Source organism: Blennius ocellaris, assembly GCF_963422515.1.
Source record: "Blennius ocellaris genome assembly, chromosome: 13".
Lineage (NCBI taxonomy): Eukaryota > Metazoa > Chordata > Actinopteri > Blenniiformes > Blenniidae > Blennius > Blennius ocellaris.
Window position 1 is genome coordinate 1,349,314 of NC_137662.1, and position 17,270 is coordinate 1,366,583.

The 17,270-nt window shown below is 49.5% G+C and overlaps 1 protein-coding gene across 4 annotated transcripts in view; it reads right to left on the reverse strand.

Moving 5' to 3' along the window:
* Positions 1-17,270, reverse strand: part of piezo1 (piezo type mechanosensitive ion channel component 1 (Er blood group)) — a 218,743-nt gene that overhangs the window by 135,418 nt on the left and 66,055 nt on the right. For all 4 annotated transcript variants that reach the window (XM_080507823.1, XM_080507825.1, XM_080507824.1 and 1 more), the window contains exons 6-10: positions 8,466-8,679; positions 5,697-5,868; positions 4,433-4,540; positions 4,195-4,252; positions 1,988-2,091 (exon numbers count right to left, since the gene is read on the reverse strand). In XM_080507823.1, coding sequence (XP_080363949.1) covers positions 1,988-2,091; positions 4,195-4,252; positions 4,433-4,540; positions 5,697-5,868; positions 8,466-8,679 — 656 coding nt within the window. The remainder of the gene's footprint in view (positions 1-1,987; positions 2,092-4,194; positions 4,253-4,432; positions 4,541-5,696; positions 5,869-8,465; positions 8,680-17,270) is intronic.

Consider the following 17,270-nt stretch of genomic DNA (forward strand, 5'->3'; position numbering starts at 1 on the left):
GTGGAGTCAGGTGGAATCAGGTGGAATCAGGTGGAATCAGGTGGAATCAGGTGGAATCAGGTGGGGTCAGGTGGGGTCAGGTGGAATCAGGTGGAGTCAGGTGGAGTCAGGTGGAATCAGGTGGGGTCAGGTGGAGTCAGGTGGGGTCAGGTAGGGTCAGGTAGGGTCAGGTGGAGTCAGGTGGAGTCAGATGGAGTCAGGTGGGGTCAGGTGGAGTCAAGTGGAGTCAGGTGGGGTCAGGTGGAGTCAGGTGGGATCAGGTAGGGTCAGGTAGGGTCAGGTGGAGTCAGGTGGAGTCAGATGAAGTCAGGTGGGGTCAGGTGGAGTCAGGTGGAGTCAGGTGGAGTCAGGTGGAATCAGGTGGAATCAGGTGGGGTCAGGTGGAGTCAGGTGGGGTCAGGTAGGGTCAGGTAGGGTCAGGTGGAGTCAGGTGGAGTCAGATGGAGTCAGGTGGGGTCAGGTGGAGTCAAGTGGAGTCAGGTGGGGTCAGGTGGAGTCAGGTGGGATCAGGTAGGGTCAGGTAGGGTCAGGTGGAGTCAGGTGGAGTCAGATGAAGTCAGGTGGGGTCAGGTGGAGTCAGGTGGAGTCAGGTGGAGTCAGGTGGAATCAGGTGGAATCAGGTGGAGTCAGGTGGAGTCAGGTGGGGTCAGGTGGGTCAGGTGGGGTCAGGTGGAGTCAGGTGGGGTCAGGTAGGGTCAGGTAGGGTCAGGTGGAGTCAGGTGGAGTCAGATGGAGTCAGGTGGGGTCAGGTGGAGTCAAGTGGAGTCAGGTGGGGTCAGGTGGAGTCAGGTGGGGTCAGGTAGGGTCAGGTAGGGTCAGGTGGAGTCAGGTGGAGTCAGATGGAGTCAGGTGGGGTCAGGTGGAGTCAGGTGGGGTCAGGTGGGGTCAGGTGGAGTCAGGTGGAATCAGGTGGGGTCAGGTGGAGTCAGGTGGGGTCAGGTAGGGTCAGGTAGGGTCAGGTGGAGTCAGATGGAGTCAGGTGGGGTCAGGTGGAGTCAGGTGGAGTCAGGTGGGGTCAGGTGGGGTCAGGTGGAGTCAGGTGGAGTCAGGTGGGGTCAGGTGGAGTCAGGTGGGGTCAGGTGGAGTCAGGTGGAGTCAGGTGGAGTCAGGTGGAGTCAGATGGAGTCAGGTGGAGTCAGGTGTAGTCAGGTGGAGTCAGGTGGAGTCAGATGGAGTCAGGTGGGGTCAGGTGGAGTCAGGTGGGGTCAGGTGGGGTCAGGTGGAGTCAGGTGGAGTCAGGTGGAATCAGGTGGGGTCAGGTAGGGTCAGGTAGGGTCAGGTGGAGTCAGATGGAGTCAGGTGGGGTCAGATGGAGTCAGGTGGAGTCAGGTGTAGTCAGGTGGGGTCAGGTGGGGTCAGGTGGGGTCAGGTGGAGTCAGGTGGGGTCAGGTGGGGTCAGGTGGAGTCAGGTGGAGTCAGGTGGAATCAGGTGGGGTCAGGTGGAGTCAGGTGGAATCAGGTGGGGTCAGGTGGAGTCAGGTGGAGTCAGGTGGAATCAGGTGGGGTCAGGTGGAGTCAGGTGGAATCAGGTGGGGTCAGGTGGAGTCAGGTGGAGTCAGATGGAGTCAGGTGGGGTCAGGTGGAGTCAGGTGGAGTCAGGTGTAGTCAGGTGGGGTCAGGTGGGGTCAGGTGGGGTCAGGTGGGGTCAGGTGGAGTCAGGTGGAGTCAGGTGGAGTCGGCATCCTGTTCACTGTTTCACAGTTCTGATCTTATGAAGTTTTCTCTGTTCAGACATCTGTTTGCCTGATGCTTCATTGTTTCTGGACAAATTGATGATTGACTTATTAATAATTAATTTAGTGACTGAATGAATGAATGAATGAATGAATGAATGAATGCATGAATGCATGAATGGATGGATGAATGGATGAATGAATGAATGAATGTGAAGAATGTGAATGAACACTGGAAAGCTGCAACTAAAGTTTCTCATGTGTGAAGAACAAAGTTGTCTGGTGTGACGGAGCGGCTGCAGACAGAGGTTTACCATCATGGCGATGAGAGCACAGACGTAGCTCTGCTGCATCACTACCTTGCCCAGCAGGTGGAGGGGGCTCTCACTCGGAGCCCTGCGGGCTGGGGGGGGGTCACCTGCAACGGCAATCATAGTCACATCATCACACTGCAACGAACAACCATGTCCATTTCCACTGCAAAAGGGAACCACATCAACACTCACTGCAACACTCACTGCAACACTCACTGCAACACTCACTGCAACACTCACTGCAACACTCACTGCAACACTCACTGCAACACTCACTACAACACTCACTACAACACTCACTACAACACTCACTGCAACACTCACTGCAACACTCACATCAACACTCACTGCAACACTCACTGCAACACTCACTACAACACTCACTACAACACTCACTACAACACTCACTGCAACACTCACTACAACACTCACTACAACACTCACTACAACACTCACTGCAACACTCACTGCAACACTCACATCAACACTCACTGCAACACTCACTACAACCAGCAACCACGTCAACACTCACTACAACACTCACTACAACACTCACTGCAACACTCACATCAACACTCACTGCAACACTCACTACAACCAGCAACCACGTCAACACTCACTGCAACACTCACTGCAACACTCCCTACAACCAGCAACCACGTCAACACTCACTGCAACACTCACTACAACACTCACTACAACACTCACTACAACCAGCAACCACGTCAACACTCACTACAACACTCACTGCAACACTCACTACAACACTCACTACAACCAGCAACCACGTCAACACTCACTACAACACTCACTGCAACACTCACTACAACCAGCAACCACGTCAACACTCACTGCAACACTCACTGCAACACTCCCTACAACCAGCAACCACGTCAACACTCACTGGAACACTCACTACAACACTCACTACAACCAGCAACCACGTCAACACTCACTACAACACTCACTACAACACTCACTGCAACACTCACTACAACCAGCAACCACGTCAACACTCACTACAACACTCACTACAACACTCACTGCAACACTCCCTACAACACTCACTACAACCAGCAACCACGTCAACACTCACTGCAACACTCACTACAACCAGCAACCACGTCAACACTCACTACAACACTCACTACAACACTCACTGCAACACTCACTACAACACTCACTACAACCAGCAACCACATCAACACTCACTACAACACTCACTACAACACTCACTACAACCAGCAACCACATCAACACTCATTACAACACTCACTACAACACTCACTACAACCAGCAACCACATCAACACTCACTACAACACTCACTGCAACCAGCAACCACATCAACACTCACTACAACACTCACTGTAACACTCACTGCAACACTCACTACAACCAGCAACCACGTCAACACTCACTGCAACACTCACTACAACACTCACTGCAACACTTACTACAACCAGCAACCACGTCAACACTCACTACAACACTCACTACAACACTCACTGCAACACTCACTACAACACTCACTACAACACTCACTACAACCAGCAACCACGTCAACACTCACTACAACACTCACTGCAACACTCACTACAACACTCACTACAACACTCACTACAACACTCACTACAACCAGCAACCACGTCAACACTCACTACAACACTCACTGCAACACTCACTACAACCAGCAACCACGTCAACACTCACTGCAACACTCACTGCAACACTCCCTACAACCAGCAACCACGTCAACACTCACTACAACACTCACTGCAACACTCACTGCAACACTCACTACAACCAGCAACCACGTCAACACTCACTACAACACTCACTGCAACACTCACTACAACCAGCAACCACGTCAACACTCACTACAACACTCACTGCAACACTCACTACAACCAGCAACCACGTCAACACTCACTGCAACACTCACTGCAACACTCCCTACAACCAGCAACCACGTCAACACTCACTGGAACACTCACTACAACACTCACTACAACACTCACTACAACCAGCAACCACGCCAACACTCACTACAACACTCACTACAACACTCACTACAACCAGCAACCACGTCAACACTCACTGCAACACTCACTACAACACTCACTACAACACTCAGTGTTGTAGTGTGTGTGTGTGTGTGTGTGTGTGTGTGTGTGTGTGTGTGTGTGTGTGTGTGTGTGTGTGTACCAGGACAGTCTCCAGACTGGGTTCTTCCTCCCTCTGAAGTCACTGAAAGCAGAACGAGCTGAAACAAAGAAAACCACAGTGAAATCAACTTGTATCACTGAAGATTTTAACATTTAAAAGATGAAAGACTTCAGTTTTCAGTTTGAAACTCGGCTGAAACATAAAAAGTTGATCTGGATTGAGCAGGAACTTGTTCTGGCTGAACAGGAAGTTGGTCTCATGTAGAGCAGGACCTTACCTGAGCATCGTCGTCATAGTCCTCCTCTTTCTGTTGGCTCCACGATCTCAGCTCCAGAAGCTCTTCCTTCAACTCTTCACTGTTCTCCTTCTGCTGCACCTCCTCGTTCTGGAAAGACACACCAAGAGTACTGATCACTAGGGAACAGTCACAGGAATATTCATAGAGTAATATAGACGGATTGTCAGAACCCAGATAACTAAAGTTCTCAGTAAAATGGGATAAAAGAACAAAGTGTAAATCTTAGAAACGTCTCAGTACTTCCTGGACCACAGCTGCTCCTCTCTACAGCTCATCAGACCACCATGTTTTAGTTCCTGTACAGTGGTTTGGTGGAGCAGTGGTGAGCGCCCTCCCCTCACTGCAAGAAGTTGTGGGTTCCAAGTCCAGCTGGGCTCTTTTTGTGTGCAGTATGCATCTTCTCCTGTGTGGGATTCCTCCCACAGTCCCACAAACAAACATGCACTGTGGTTCCCTGAACACAACCCCCCTTGGTCTGACACCTGGTACGGACTGTGTTCACCTGGTACAAACAAAGATCTGATCTGTGTTAATCCACAGATCAGTGTGGACGACAGGTGGGTGGTACCTGTATGGTACCTGGGGACAGGTGGATGGTACCTGTATGGTACCTGGGGACAGGTGGATGGTACCTGTATGGTACCTGGGGACAGGTGTATGGTACCTGGGGACAGGTGGATGGTACCTGTATGGTACCTGGGGACAGGTGGATGGTACCTGGGGACAGGTGGATGGTACCTGGGAATAGGTGTATGGTGCCTGGGGACAGGTGGATGATACCTGGGGACAGGTGGATGGTACCTGTATGGTACCTGGGGACAGGTGGATGGTACCTGGGGACAGGTGGATGATACCTGGGGACAGGTGAATGGTACTTGGGAACAGGTGGATGGTACCTGGGGACAGGTGGATGGTACCTGTATGGTACCTGGGGACAGGTGGATGGCACCTGGGGACAGGTGGATGATACCTGGGGACAGGTGGATGATACCAGGGGACAGGTGGATGGTACTTGGGGACAGGTGGATGGTACCTGGGGACAGGTGGATGGTACCTGGGGACAGGTGGATGATACCTGGGGACAGATGGATGATACCTGGGGACAGGTGTATGGCACCTGGGGACAGGTGGATGGCACCTGGGGACAGGTGGATGATACCTGGGGACAGATGGATGATACCTGGGGACAGGTGTATGGTACCTGGGGACAGGTGGATGGTACCTGGGGACAGGTGGATGGTACCTGATTTGCTGTTGCACGATATCCAGTTTTGAGAACAGTCACGGTGGTCATGTAAAGGAAGAACAGGATTCCAGGGTTCACATAAACCGGCCAATCATGAGCGGCATTGAGGTTGAGGTCAAAGGGCAGAGAGCAGTTTCCTGGTACGATGATGTCCTTCAAACCAAACAGTCTGCAGAGAGCAGGAGAGAACAGAAGAGAACAGAAAGCACATCAAGGTAATATACAGGCTATATGTGCAGCAGCCTAACAATCACGATTAAGAGGAATCACGTTCGAGAGGGAATATAATCTGTACCTGGTTCTTGAAAATGAGCTTGAAACCTCCACCCTCACTGCCCTCTCACTACTCTGCTCCACCTCTCACTACTCTGCTCCACCTCTCACTACTCTGCTCTACCTCTCACTACTCTGCTCTACCTCTCACTACTCTGCTCCACCTCTCACTACTCTGCTCCACCTCTCACTACTCTGCTCCACCTCTCACTACTCTGCTTCACTACTCACTACTCTGCTCCACCTCTCACTACTCTGCTCCACCTCTCACTACTCTGCTCCACCTCTCACTACTCTGCTTCACTACTCACTACTCTGCTCCACCTCTCACTACTCTGCTCCACCTCTCACTACTCTGCTTCACTACTCACTACTCTGCTCCACTACTCACTACTCTGCTCCACCTCTCACTACTCTGCTCCACCTCTCACTACTCTGCTCCACCTCTCACTACTCTGCTCTACGTCTCACTACTCTGCTCCACCTCTCACTACTCTGCTCCACCTCTCACTACTCTGCTCCACTACTCACTACTCTGCTCCACCTCTCACTACTCTGCTCCACTACTAACTACTCTGCTCCACCTCTCACTACTCTGCTTCACTACTCACTACTCTACTCCACCTCTCACTACTCTGCTCCACCTCTCACTACTCTGCTTCACTACTCACTACTCTGCTCCACTACTCACTACTCTGCTCCACCTCTCACTACTCTGCTCCACCTCTCACTACTCTGCTCTACCTTTCACTACTCTGCTCTACCTCTCACTACTCTGCTCCACCACTCACTACTCTGCTCCACCTCTCACTGCTCTGCTTCACTACTCACTACTCTGCTCCACTACTCACTACTCTGCTCCACCTCTCACTACTCTGCTCCACCTCTCACTACTCTGCTCTACCTTTCACTACTCTGCTCCACCTCTCACTACTCTGCTCCACTACTCACTACTCTGCTCCACCTCTCACTACTCTGCTCCACTACTAACTACTCTGCTCCACCTCTCACTACTCTGCTCCACCTCTCACTACTCTGCTTCACTACTCACTACTCTGCTCCACCTCTCACTACTCTGCTCCACCTCTCACTACTCTGCTTCACTACTCACTACTCTGCTCCACCTCTCACTACTCTTTCACTACTCACTACTCTGCTCCACCTCTCACTACTCTGCTTCACTACTCACTACTCTGCTCCACCTCTCACTACTCTGCTCCACCTCTCACTACTCTGTTTTACTACTCACTACTCTGCTCCATCTCTCACTACTCTGCTTCACTACTCACTACTCTGCTCCACCTCTCACTACTCTGCTCCACCTCTCACTACTCTGTTTCACTACTCACTACTCTGCTCCACCTCTCACTACTCTGTTTCACTACTCACTACTCTGCTCCACAGGGTGAATGTAGTGAGAGAGTGAGTGGTTGGTGGTGGTCAGAGGGTGAATGTAGTGAGAGAGTGAGTGGTTGGTGGTGGTCAGAGGGTGAATGTAGTGAGAGAGAGAGTGAGTGGTTGGTGGTGGTCAGAGGGTGAATGTAGTGAGAGAGTGAGTGGTTGGTGGTGGTCAGAGGGTGGATGTAGTGAGAGAGTGAGTGGTTGGTGGTGGTCAGAGGGTGAATGTAGTGAGAGAGTGAGTGGTTGGTGGTGGTCAGAGGGTGAATGTAGTGAGAGAGTGAGTGGTTGGTGGTGGTCAGAGGGTGAATGTAGTGAGAGAGAGAGTGGTTGGTGGTGGTCAGAGAGTGAGTGGTTGGTGGTGGTCAGAGAGTGAGAGAGTGAGTGGTTGGTGGTGGTCAGAGAGTGAGAGAGTGAGTGGTTGGTGGTGGTCAGAGGCTGAGAGAGTGAGTGGTTGGTGGTGGTTAGAGAGTGAGTGGTTGGTGGTGGTCAGAGAGTGAGAGAGTGAGTGGTTGGTGGTGGTCAGAGAGTGAGAGAGTGAGTGGTTGGTGGTGGTCAGAGAGTGAGAGAGTGAGTGGTTGGTGGTGGTCAGAGAGTGAGAGAGTGAGTGGTTGGTGGTGGTCAGAGAGTGAGAGAGTGAGTGGTTGGTGGTGGTCAGAGAGTGAGAGAGTGAGTGGTTGGTGGTGGTCAGAGAGTGAGTGGTTGGTGGTGGTCAGAGAGTGAGAGAGTGAGAGGTTGTTGGTGGTCAGAGAGTGAGTGGTTGGTGGTGGTCAGAGAGTGAGAGAGTGAGAGGTTGTTGGTGGTCACAGAGTGAGAGAGTGAGTGGTTGGTGGTGGTGGTCAGAGGGTGAATGTAGTGAGAGAGAGAGTGGTTGGTGGTGGTCAGAGAGTGAGAGAGTGAGAGGTTGTTGGTGGTCACAGAGTGAGAGAGTGAGTGGTTGGTGGTGGTGGTCAGAGGGTGAATGTAGTGAGAGAGTGGTTGGTGGTGGTCAGAGGGTGAGAGAGTGAGTGGTTGGTGGTGGTCAGAGGGAGTGAATGAGGAGTGACTGTCTTGGTGTGTGATCACTCCCTGGGGCTCACTGGTCGCTGGTCTCACCTGGCCCACAGGCTGTGGGGGGGGAACAGGGCCTGGGCCAGCAGACTCTGGTACAGGTACAGACACACCATGTGACCAGCGGTGAAGAAGCCCACCATCACACACAGCGCGTTGAAGCCCAGGTGGCTGATGGGAAGGTGACACGCCCACCAGGTGCACACACCCATGAAGAGCAGGAAGTAGATGGCAGAGAAGGCCGAGGGCAGTGTGATGCCTAGAAGGAGACAGACACACTCCTGAATACACACTTCATATATTCCTCACACATACGGTATGGCGGGAATCGCTTGGTAGAGCGGTCGTCTCTCAATGCCAAGGTTGTAGGTTTGATTCCCAGTGGAGTCACGTTGCCTTGCATGGCCGCAGTCTCCATTAGTGTGTGAATGGGTGAATGTGATCAACGATGTTAAGCTCTTTTAGACTTTGGACTTTTAGTCCATCTCCTCCTCGGCCTCTTGGTCTTCTGGACCAGCAGAACTCTCTGGCCCCCGCGGACCCAGCTGACCCAGGAGCCTTCAGCTGCGTTCTCCTCTCTGTAAAAAGGATCTCCAGTTTTAGGGGGCGCAGTGGGTTACTCTCAGGAAGGATGTAGTGGGTTACTCTCAGGGGGAGCTCAGAGAGCTACTGTCGGTGGGGCTCAGTGGGTTCCTGTTGGGGGGGGCTCAGTGGGTTACTGTCGGTGGGGCTCAGTGGGTTCCTGTTGGGGGGGGCTCAGTGGGTTACTCTCAGGAAGGATTTAGTGGGTAACTCTCAGAGGGGCTCAGGCTTTACTGTTGGGGGGGCTCAGTGGGTTAATGTCAGTGTGGCTCAGTGGATTACTGTCAGGGGGCTCAGAGAGTTACTGTTGGGGGGTTCAGTGGGTTACTGTCTGGGGGTTCAGTGGGTTACTGTCTGGGGGGTTCAGTGGGTTACTGTCACGGGGGCTCAGTGGGTTACTGTCTGGGGGCTCAGTGGGTTACTGTCTGGGGGCTCAGTGGGTTACTGTCTGGGGGGTTCAGTGGGTTACTGTCTGGGGGCTCAGTGGGTTACTGTCACGGGGGCTCAGTGGGTTACTGTCACGGGGGCTCAGTGGGTTACTGTCTGGGGGCTCAGTGGGTTACTGTCTGGGGGGTTCAGTGGGTTACTGTCTGGGGGCTCAGTGGGTTACTGTCTGGGGGCTCAGTGGGTTACTGTCACGGGGGCTCAGTGGGTTACTGTCTGGGGGCTCAGTGGGTTACTGTTGTCCTTCCTTCTCCTTACACACCTGTGGTGCTGGGCCTCACCTGGCTGAGGAGACACGGCCCAGTGGGAGTATTTTCACTGTCACTGTCTGCACTCTGCCTGAAGCCTCCGTCACACACGAGGTGGGATGAGGTAGGACGGGGCAGGATGGGGTGGGACGAGGTGGGATGAGGTAGGACGGGGCAGGATGGGGTGGGACGAGGTCGGATGAGGTAGGACGAGGTGGGGCGGGATGGGAAAGAGTGGGGTGGGGTAAAGCAAGGCATGGGGCAGGGCAGGACGGAGTGAGGTGAGGGGGGGTCGGGGCGAGGAAGGACGGGGTGGGATGAGCTGGGGCGGGGTGGGGCGAGGCGAGGTGGGACAGGGTGGGAAGAGATGGGATGGAGTGGGGCGAGGTGGGGCGAGGTGGGACAAGGTGGGGTGGGGAAGAATGGGGCAAGGTGAGGCAGGGCAAGGCAAGACAAGGTGAGTCGGTACCCACCACAGAGAGGACGGCTAAAACGTAGGCAGGATTGTGAACGACGCAAGTATGTGATGTCATTGTGCAACAGGAGCTGGGCGAAAATGCAGAAGTTGTGGCTGATGCTGAGATGCCCGTCCAAACTGCAGCCGTGAGGCTCGTTCTCCATTACATAGCTTAACTTTCTCCTTTTGAACAGCAGCGTCCAGCTCCTGCTGAAGCTCCGCCTCCTGTTACTGAGAGGAGCGTCTACACCTCGTCTGAACACCAGGGGGCAGTGGAGCGCTACATTTCAATAAACCAGTTCACTAACAACCAATGAGCACAAAGCAGCGGGGAACAGCAACAGAGGGTTTATAATGCAAGGAGATATTTGAATATTGCTGCTTGTCCAGAGTGACGATCCTCACTGACCAATCAGCAGAGGCCGCGCTGTAGCTCCGCCTTATCCGACCCATTCCATTGTGCTAAGTACCTCAATGGAGGGGTGATGAGAAATCACAACTGTTGGTTACAGTTCTTTCAGTACCATCCACAACTTTTGTCAATGGGGCCGTGTATAAATCCGAACACTTCCGATCCATTCCGCCATCCTCCGGCTTTTCAGGTCACCTCCCCGAAGGACGGATCGTCTTCTGGCACATCAGAGAATCACGATCTCAGGGAGGTCTCTATAGACAACGAGCAACCTCTCTACCCCCTGCCAAGCTTGAAGACTGTGTGACCAATCTGCTCCCTGATGCCCCCTGCCCTCCAGTTGATGTACACCTGGTCCAGCCATGAGAGGCGCTGGAGAGGAACATCCAGGAGTTCCTCTCTGCAGGTCTCATCCACCCTCCTCTTCTTGGAGCAGGGTTTTCCTTTGTAACTAAGAAAGATGTCCAACATGTCCAACTAGTGCTGCAGTGCCTCCTGCAGAACAAACTGTTCACAAAAGCTGAGAAATGGGTTTCCCATGCGGACTGGCCCTAGCCACTACTCGGAAGCAGCTGCCGCCAGTTTCCAGAGGTGATTCACGCGAGACTACAGCCTGGTAGCCCCGCCCCCTCACTCAACTGGCCTCTACTTCCACTCCCTTCAAGTGGACTCGGGATGCTGACGAAGTGTTTGGGACCCTCAAGCAGCTCTACATGAGCTTCCTCCCTGGCATACTGTTGGAGTCGTCCTCTTCTGACTGTGGTCGTTTCTTTTCCTCCAGACTTGAGGACAGTTGCAGCTGGCAGCAGTCGTAAACTTGATTGACCACAGTTTTATTGTAACTCGTTGGCTCGTAGCCTTCATGTCTCTGATCTTCTCCTCATACTCCACCACAGACATCGTTATGGAGCTGAGACGGTTTTTATCTCACTGTCAGGCAACTGGAGCTGGTTGGCTGCTCATCTCTCAATCTGAAGGCTGCAGCTTAGACTTCCCGTCTCCATTGTCCACATGTCTAAGTGTCCTTGAGCAACATGCTGATCCCAAAACGGCCCCCAGTGGACAACCTGGGTGCTGCATGGCAGACGCCTCCACTGGGGTGTGTTTGAATGTGTGTGTGACCATGATTAACAAGTGAGAGGCTTCATGTCTGAGTCAAGTTGTGAAAAAAAACTTATTCGAGAGGAATCCTGAAAATACCACAGGAAAAGCCCCTCTCAGGTACAGAGGCTCAACTGGCAGATTCCTCAAGACGAGTCTTTGGCAATCGCCTTTAAATCCAGACACAGGGAAGAATTATTATTATTGTTGTTGTTGTTGTAATTAATATTATCATTAATGATTAAAGATCGATGCTTGGTTATTAGCATTGAAATTACTGTAAGTAAAAGATTACTGAAAGTAATACATCACTGGAAGTCATTTATGAAAATTTTTAATTATTAATGGACGTAAATGGTCAATTACTCATTAAGAACTCTTAAAGTAATTGAGTAATTACTTAAAAGTGAATAAATAATCAAAAATAATTTATTAATGAAAAATTATTAATTTGAATACATTTGTTATTGATCAAATAATAATGAAATTGGGGCACCACCAGCTAAACAGGAAATAGCTAATACCAAAATATCAGTCTCATTTGTAAAAAGGGTTATTTAAGTTAGTTAATATTCCTCTGTAAAATATAACAATCTTAAATAACAGGGAAGGTGTGAGATTCGAGCACAGACTGTTACAAACCAGTGAATTGTCAACAATTAATACACAATAATTACCAGGAATTGATCAATTCAGCTAAAAGGCGTTTATTCACAAGAATAAATTAATTCAGAAATTATTCAGAAATGATTTCCTAAACCATCACAATCAAGTTACAAATGTCATCTAACATGAGATCTAATCTACTAACAGCAACACTATGTACAAAGAAATAGTGTGTGTGTGTGTGTGTGTGTGTGTGTGTGTGTGTGTGTGTGTGTGTGTGTGTGTGTGTGTGTGTGTGTGTGTGTGTGTGTGTGTGTGTGTGTGTGTGTGTGAGTGGGGATGTAATGACCACGAGTGTCCACCAGGTGGAGGCGGACCTTGGAGGGTCAGTGTCAGGGGGTGTAATGACCTCGAACGGACACCAGGGGGAGGCAGGCGTCTGGTTCGGGGCAGTGACCGTGATGACCACTAGGGGCGCACGGCGGCGCGTGGAGGGAGAGTGCAATGACTCGATGTGACCACCAGGTGGGCGTGAAGAGAGATTGTGATGACCCACGCAGCCACTGGGGGCGTTCGACTCGGCGGTTGCTCGGTGACCAGATAAACAAGACGTCCATCCGTCAGCAAGCGGTCTCACCGGGGCAGAATCATTACTGTAACGACGGAGTTTAACTGGATGTTGAGACAAAAATGTGTTTTCACCATCATGTCCACTGGAGAAAATGTGTTTTCACCATCATGTCCACTGGAGAAAATGTGTTTTCACCTTCATGTCCACTGGAGAAAATGTGTTTTCACCATCATGTCCACTGGAGAAAATGTGTTTTCACCTTCATGTCCACTGGAGAAAATGTGTTTTCACCATCATGTCCACTGGAGAAAATGTGTTTTCACCTTCATGTCCACTGGAGAAAATGTGTTTTCACCTTCATGTCCACTGGAGAAAATGTGTTTTCACCTTCATGTCCACTGGAGAAAATGTGTTTTCACCTTCATGTCCACTGGAGAAAATGTGTTTTCACCTCCATGTCCACTGGAGAAAATGTGTTTTCACCTTCATGTCCACTGGAGAAAATGTGTTTTCACCATCATGTCCACTGGAGAAAATGTGTTTTCACCTTCATGTCCACTGGAGAAAATGTGTTTTCACCATCATGTCCACTGGAGAAAATGTGTTTTCACCTTCATGTCCACTGGAGAAAATGTGTTTTCACCATCATGTCCACTGGAGAAAATGTGTTTTCACCTTCATGTCCACTGGAGAAAATGTGTTTTCACCTTCATGTCCACTGGAGAAAATGTGTTTTCACCTTCATGTCCACTGGAGAAAATGTGTTTTCACCTCCATGTCCACTGGAGAAAATGTGTTTTCACCTTCATGTCCACTGGAGAAAATGTGTTTTCACCTTCATGTCCACTGGAGAAAATGTGTTTTCACCTTCATGTCCACTGGAGAAAATGTGTTTTCACCTTCATGTCCACTGGAGAAAATGTGTTTTCACCTTCATGTCCACTGGAGAAAATGTGTTTTCACCATCATGTCCACTGGAGAAAGTGTTTTCACCATCATGTCCACTGGACAAAATGTGTTTTCACCTTCATGTCCACTGGACAAAATGTGTTTTCACCATCATGTCCACTGGAGAAAATGTGTTTTCACCATCATGTCCCCTGGAGAAAATGTGTTTTCACCTTCATGTCCACTGGAGAAAATGTGTTTTCACCTTCATGTCCACTGGAGAAAATGTGTTTTCACCTTCATGTCCACTGGAGAAAATGTGTTTTCACCTCCATGTCCACTGGAGAAAATGTGTTTTCACCTTCATGTCCACTGGAGAAAGTGTGTTTTCACCTTCATGTCCACTGGAGAAAATGTGTTTTCACCATCATGTCCACTGGAGAAAATGTGTTTTCACCTTCATGTCCACTGGAGAAAATGTGTTTTCACCATCATGTCCACTGGAGAAAATGTGTTTTCACCTTCATGTCCACTGGAGAAAATGTGTTTTCACCATCATGTCCACTGGAGAAAATGTGTTTTCACCTTCATGTCCACTGGAGAAAATGTGTTTTCACCATCATGTCCACTGGAGAAAATGTGTTTTCACCTCCATGTCCACTGGAGAAAATGTGTTTTCACCTTCATGTCCACTGGATAAAATGTGTTTTCACCTTCATGTCCACTGGAGAAAATGTGTTTTCACCTTCATGTCCACTGGAGAAAATGTGTTTTCACCTTCATGTCCACTGGAGAAAATGTGTCTTCACCTTCATGTCCACTGGAGAAAATGTGTTTTCACCATCATGTCCACTGGAGAAAATGTGTTTTCACCTTCATGTCCACTGGAGAAAATGTGTTTTCACCATCATGTCCACTGGAGAAAATGTGTTTTCACCTTCATGTCCACTGGAGAAAATGTGTTTTCACCTTCATGTCCACTGGAGAAAATGTGTTTTCACCTTCATGTCCACTGGAGAAAATGTGTTTTCACCTCCATGTCCACTGGAGAAAATGTGTTTTCACCTTCATGTCCACTGGAGAAAATGTGTTTTCACCTTCATGTCCACTGGAGAAAATGTGTTTTCACCTTCATGTCCACTGGAGAAAATGTGTTTTCACCTTCATGTCCACTGGAGAAAATGTGTTTTCACCTTCATGTCCACTGGAGAAAATGTGTTTTCACCATCATGTCCACTGGAGAAAGTGTTTTCACCATCATGTCCACTGGACAAAATGTGTTTTCACCTTCATGTCCACTGGACAAAATGTGTTTTCACCATCATGTCCACTGGAGAAAATGTGTTTTCACCATCATGTCCCCTGGAGAAAATGTGTTTTCACCTTCATGTCCACTGGAGAAAATGTGTTTTCACCTTCATGTCCACTGGAGAAAATGTGTTTTCACCTTCATGTCCACTGGAGAAAATGTGTTTTCACCTCCATGTCCACTGGAGAAAATGTGTTTTCACCTTCATGTCCACTGGAGAAAGTGTGTTTTCACCTTCATGTCCACTGGAGAAAATGTGTTTTCACCATCATGTCCACTGGAGAAAATGTGTTTTCACCTTCATGTCCACTGGAGAAAATGTGTTTTCACCATCATGTCCACTGGAGAAAATGTGTTTTCACCTTCATGTCCACTGGAGAAAATGTGTTTTCACCATCATGTCCACTGGAGAAAATGTGTTTTCACCTTCATGTCCACTGGAGAAAATGTGTTTTCACCATCATGTCCACTGGAGAAAATGTGTTTTCACCTCCATGTCCACTGGAGAAAATGTGTTTTCACCATCATGTCCACTGGAGAAAATGTGTTTTCACCTTCATGTCCACTGGAGAAAATGTGTTTTCACCTTCATGTCCACTGGAGAAAATGTGTTTTCACCTTCATGTCCACTGTAGAAAACGTGTTTTCAGGTACCAGTATGGTTCCTCACTATTTGTCTTGTGGAAGAAGAAGCACAGCGGCCAATGTGGCTGGACTTGTTGTTCTTTTCCACAAACAATGTTTGTTTGTGAGCGACTCTTCACCAAAGAAGCTTCCAGAACTACGGTACTTTGAAACTGGACTTCCTCAGAAGCTCCTCTTGAAACCTGCTGCTATTCCCACAATAAAAGACTAAGGAGGGCCGAGATGTGTCAGTACATTACTACAACTACCAGGTGAGCTGCTGGCTACGTCACCCAGGGGGTGGAGGAGGCGGCTGTGGGCTGGGCTGCAGTCTCCGTGAGGGTGGAGGAGGTGGAGGAGCTGAGAACCACCATCATGAGGTGACGTCAGCTCAGTCCAAGAAATACTAGAATTTCACTAGTTGTGAGTGTTTCTACTGGATCATCTACATTATTATTCCACATGAGCAGAGGAGGGACTGTGGAACATGAAATATAGACAATATGGTCCTTTAAACTGTCAGGGACCAGGCTGAGGATCTCCCTTTAAGAGTGGGCGGGCCACATGTCTGGGCGGTCCTGTTCCACACCTCTAACCAGTTTGTCATCACCATGCCGGCTATATATGTCCTGTCTGTGTGTTTGTCTCTGTTGGTCTGTTACTCATCCATGTCTGGTCCGTCCTGTTCGCTGTCTGGAGTCCAGGTCTGCTGCACCTCAGGTTGAGGAGCAACCTGCATCTCATGTCGGTCTGTACTGTCTTTGTGAATAAAGACTTGATTGAACTCAGCCTGCCTCAGAGTCCTGCACTTGGGTCCTGTCTGCTACCTGGGACATAAACATCCTGTGAACCAGCCGGTTTGAGATCTACAAGCAGTGTTGGGACTAACGCGTTATTAAGTAACGCGTTACAGTAACTACGTTACTTTTGCATTAAGTGCTGTAACTAATTACTTTGTCAAAACCAGTAACGCGTTTATCATTACTGCGATCTAAAAGGCTCGTTACTCGTTACTTCACGTGCATAACTCAGAACGACAGTTACCGTGGTAACCGTGAAGCACACGTGACGCAGTGACGTACAAGTTGTGATGTTTCTCTGAATGCTGAAGAAAGTCTGGTTCTTTGATAACTTTGAATAAACACTCGGTAGCATCGTGGCTCCCATCTGGTCTTACTCTCCTCCAGCTCCATGCAATCACATACAACTGGAGGGGAACGCCGCCCTCTAGTGGCTGGATGTATCAGTGACAGCACGACGAGTGGATGAATTCAGGTTCAAAAGAACAGATGAACCTCACTGTGTTTATGTTGAAACCATCTATTGGACCAGATATGCACTTTGATTGATTATTCCTGCAGCTGCTAAATGTTTCTACCTGTTTCAATGGCTACAATAAATGTGCCTGTCAAACGTCTCAACACACTGTATGTTGTGTTTTGTTGATCCACTGCTTCAGCGTAGTGATACTGGGTACAATGATCACATTTTTCAGTTGTGTACTCGAGTACTACGCCACGACACCCCCAACATAATGTCTGTAGAAGGTTGGAAACAATAGAAATGAATTAAAACAGTAGGATAAAATAAATAAGAGGAAAACAGACT